Raw genomic sequence first — 2766 nt, 5'->3', positions numbered from 1 at the left:
AAAAAATAAATAACTGTTACTAACTAATAAAAAATAGTCGAAAGAAATAATTTATCCCTTAATAAACATGTTTTTGCAGTACATATTATTTTATTTCACATTCAAAATTGTTATCACAAACTATTTAACAGTGTATAATAGGTAAGTAAACAACTAATCTAATTTTTTTTTCAATGTGTGCCGTCAAATTTCGAAATCGTTAAAAGTGTGCCACAACAAAAAACAGATTGAGAATCACTGGTCGAGACAATGAAAAACAACTATTTACCCAGCAATAAAAAACAACAAGTATTGCTCTAAACTGTCAAGAATAATTGCTTTTAATCACTACTTTATTGCTTAGTAAATATCTGCTTTATAACGATTTGCTTTTTTGCTGTACAACTATATTAATTTGTTTTATAATTTCTTTAATCAATCTACGATGTAACCAATCTAATCCACATTTGATGAAAGTACTAAGTATTGGGATGGACAGGTAAGTCAAGGAGTTTTGTAACTATGAAATAATACAGAGTGTTACTTTTTTAATTAATAGTTTGTTAAGAAAACCTTTTTTTTTTAAAGAGGCCTTTATAAAATTGTTTCTAAGTGATTTGATATTCAGATCTATTTGTATTAAAATTATAAATAAATGAAAATTGTTTCTTAATGAAATATTAATGTTATAAATGTAAACATGTAATGCAAACAAGTATTATAATAATACTTGTATTATAATAATACAATACTTGTATTATAATAATTATAATATACAAGTATTATAATAATACACCTTTTTAAGCTTACTTATACACCAGCATTAAAAGTGCATCTTATACAAGCATACAACACACAAGTGTGTCATATATACTATTATTACTTTATCAAATAAAGCTTGCTTACCTATCTCTAAGAAATGAAATTTCAGACATTATTAAATTTAATCATACGAAATTTGTTCCAAATAATTGTTCATATGTATATTTAATCATTATACATCATTCATTATGCAAATTTTTGAATAATGATGCAACTAAATTCATTAATTTCAACTAATTGTTCTGAATAATGTTTAAAATAACCGCTGTAAATTGCACTTATTATATAATATTTGCATTATATAATTGCTGCAGGAAAAACTTGAAGCTGATCGATTCATCGATTTTAGTTGTAATTAATAACAGCTGATAATTTTTAGTAAACAATTGCCTGTATTCAAAATTACAAGTAATCACTATAATTAATAATCATATTTTTTTTATTAGAAGCGGTTATTATAACTTGTAATCACAACAGAAAACTATAACACGTCATCAAAATTTATGTTTATAAGATGTAATCGGTGTTATAATAATGATTATAAGTTATCAAAATTTGTTCATGATTGTATTATAGAGACATGATTAAAAATGTCAAACATTTAAACTTTTATTTCACAAGAACTACTCGACCGATTTCCCATACATTGTATTTTTCCATACAAAATTACAACCTTTGAAATCACGTAAGAAATTGTATACCTTTCAGTTCAAACATTTCTTTACTATTATTAAATAAAATAATGAAAAGTAATAAATAATTGTTAAAAAATAAATTTCGCGAGGAAAAGTCTTTGGGTAAAGGAATTTTATGATTGGATGCAAAAATTATTTGATCCACTTAAAAAGTCCTCAAGATAGGACTAAGTAAAAAAAGAGTAAAAGTAACATCAAAGGGGTCCAAACTTTCGACCGCTCTCCTGACTAAAATATTGGAATCATATTTCCATCATTGCATGAACAATGCAATTTACGTACTATGTATATACGTATTATGTACGTCTATATGCATGTAGCATGTAATAATAAAGAACGAGTTGATATACAGTTAATGTATGCTCGTAAGTACATAAAATGTATGTTGTATTCTTACAATTAAGTAATGTATTTACACATACTTATAAATATTTACATAAGTATGTATACATGCATGCAGCAATACATCCAAGTAACGCACGAATGTAAGCACAATTTATGTACGTACGTACAAACAACGCTTAAAAGCTTTTATTTTGTTGACCAAACAGCGGAATTCATTTAGATAAACAGCAATCATTTATTTACAATCCCCATTACGAGGCAATCAAGTTATTGTATTGATGTGTGCAACGCAATCACTCTTTTAGTCAGTATTTCAAGAAATCAATCATTTTGAGCAGACAGAATAATTCTGATCCCACAGAGATTGCGTCGTACTAAACGCAACAAATATACATGTATATTTATTTTTAATATAATAGGTAGATAGACAAGCAATATATATTATATGTCAGAGGCATCAGAATTGTCGTCATAATAAAATAGATTAAGGTACAGCTATATTGATCTCAAATACTCTACAGGTACATATATAGGCAATGCAATATGCATATTTCTTTCTTTCAGTATAACGTAACCACTGATGGGTTTTAATCATCTCTGTTCTTACCATTCCTGTATTTTATCCTAATGGTGAAGGTGCACCATCGAAATGCCTATAGGTTTTTAATTAATATTTACTATTTGTGTTTTTAAAACATTAAAGAAACTTAATCGCAAAGAATTACACTCATTATTTTATAATTATTCATTAATCTTTATTATTATGAATGAATAATACCCATCAACAACAAAGCTGGCTGTGAAGCAATCCTTGACATTAGAAGGAAGAGACGGTGGCAGAACCCATAGTGTAAAAAATTAAGAAATATTAAGAAGCCTTTTTGATTAACGTTCTCTTTATATATTTCACATTGAATAACATCAT

General features: G+C 26.5%; 1 protein-coding gene across 1 annotated transcript in view; it reads left to right on the top strand.

Annotated features, from left to right (window-relative positions):
- The first annotated feature begins 399 nt into the window (after nt 1–399).
- LOC122269101 (uncharacterized) overlaps nt 400–2766 on the top strand; it is a 28520-nt gene continuing 26153 nt past the window's right edge. Inside the window, exon 1 of the mRNA XM_043040696.2 lies at nt 400–478. Coding sequence (XP_042896630.1) covers nt 450–478 — 29 coding nt within the window. The 5' untranslated portion in view covers nt 400–449. The remainder of the gene's footprint in view (nt 479–2766) is intronic.

This window comes from Parasteatoda tepidariorum, chromosome 5 (genome assembly GCF_043381705.1).
Source record: "Parasteatoda tepidariorum isolate YZ-2023 chromosome 5, CAS_Ptep_4.0, whole genome shotgun sequence".
In the NCBI taxonomy this organism is placed as follows: domain Eukaryota; kingdom Metazoa; phylum Arthropoda; class Arachnida; order Araneae; family Theridiidae; genus Parasteatoda; species Parasteatoda tepidariorum.
Note: the sequence above shows the minus strand (reverse complement) of the source record. Positions and strands in the feature narration are given on the sequence as shown.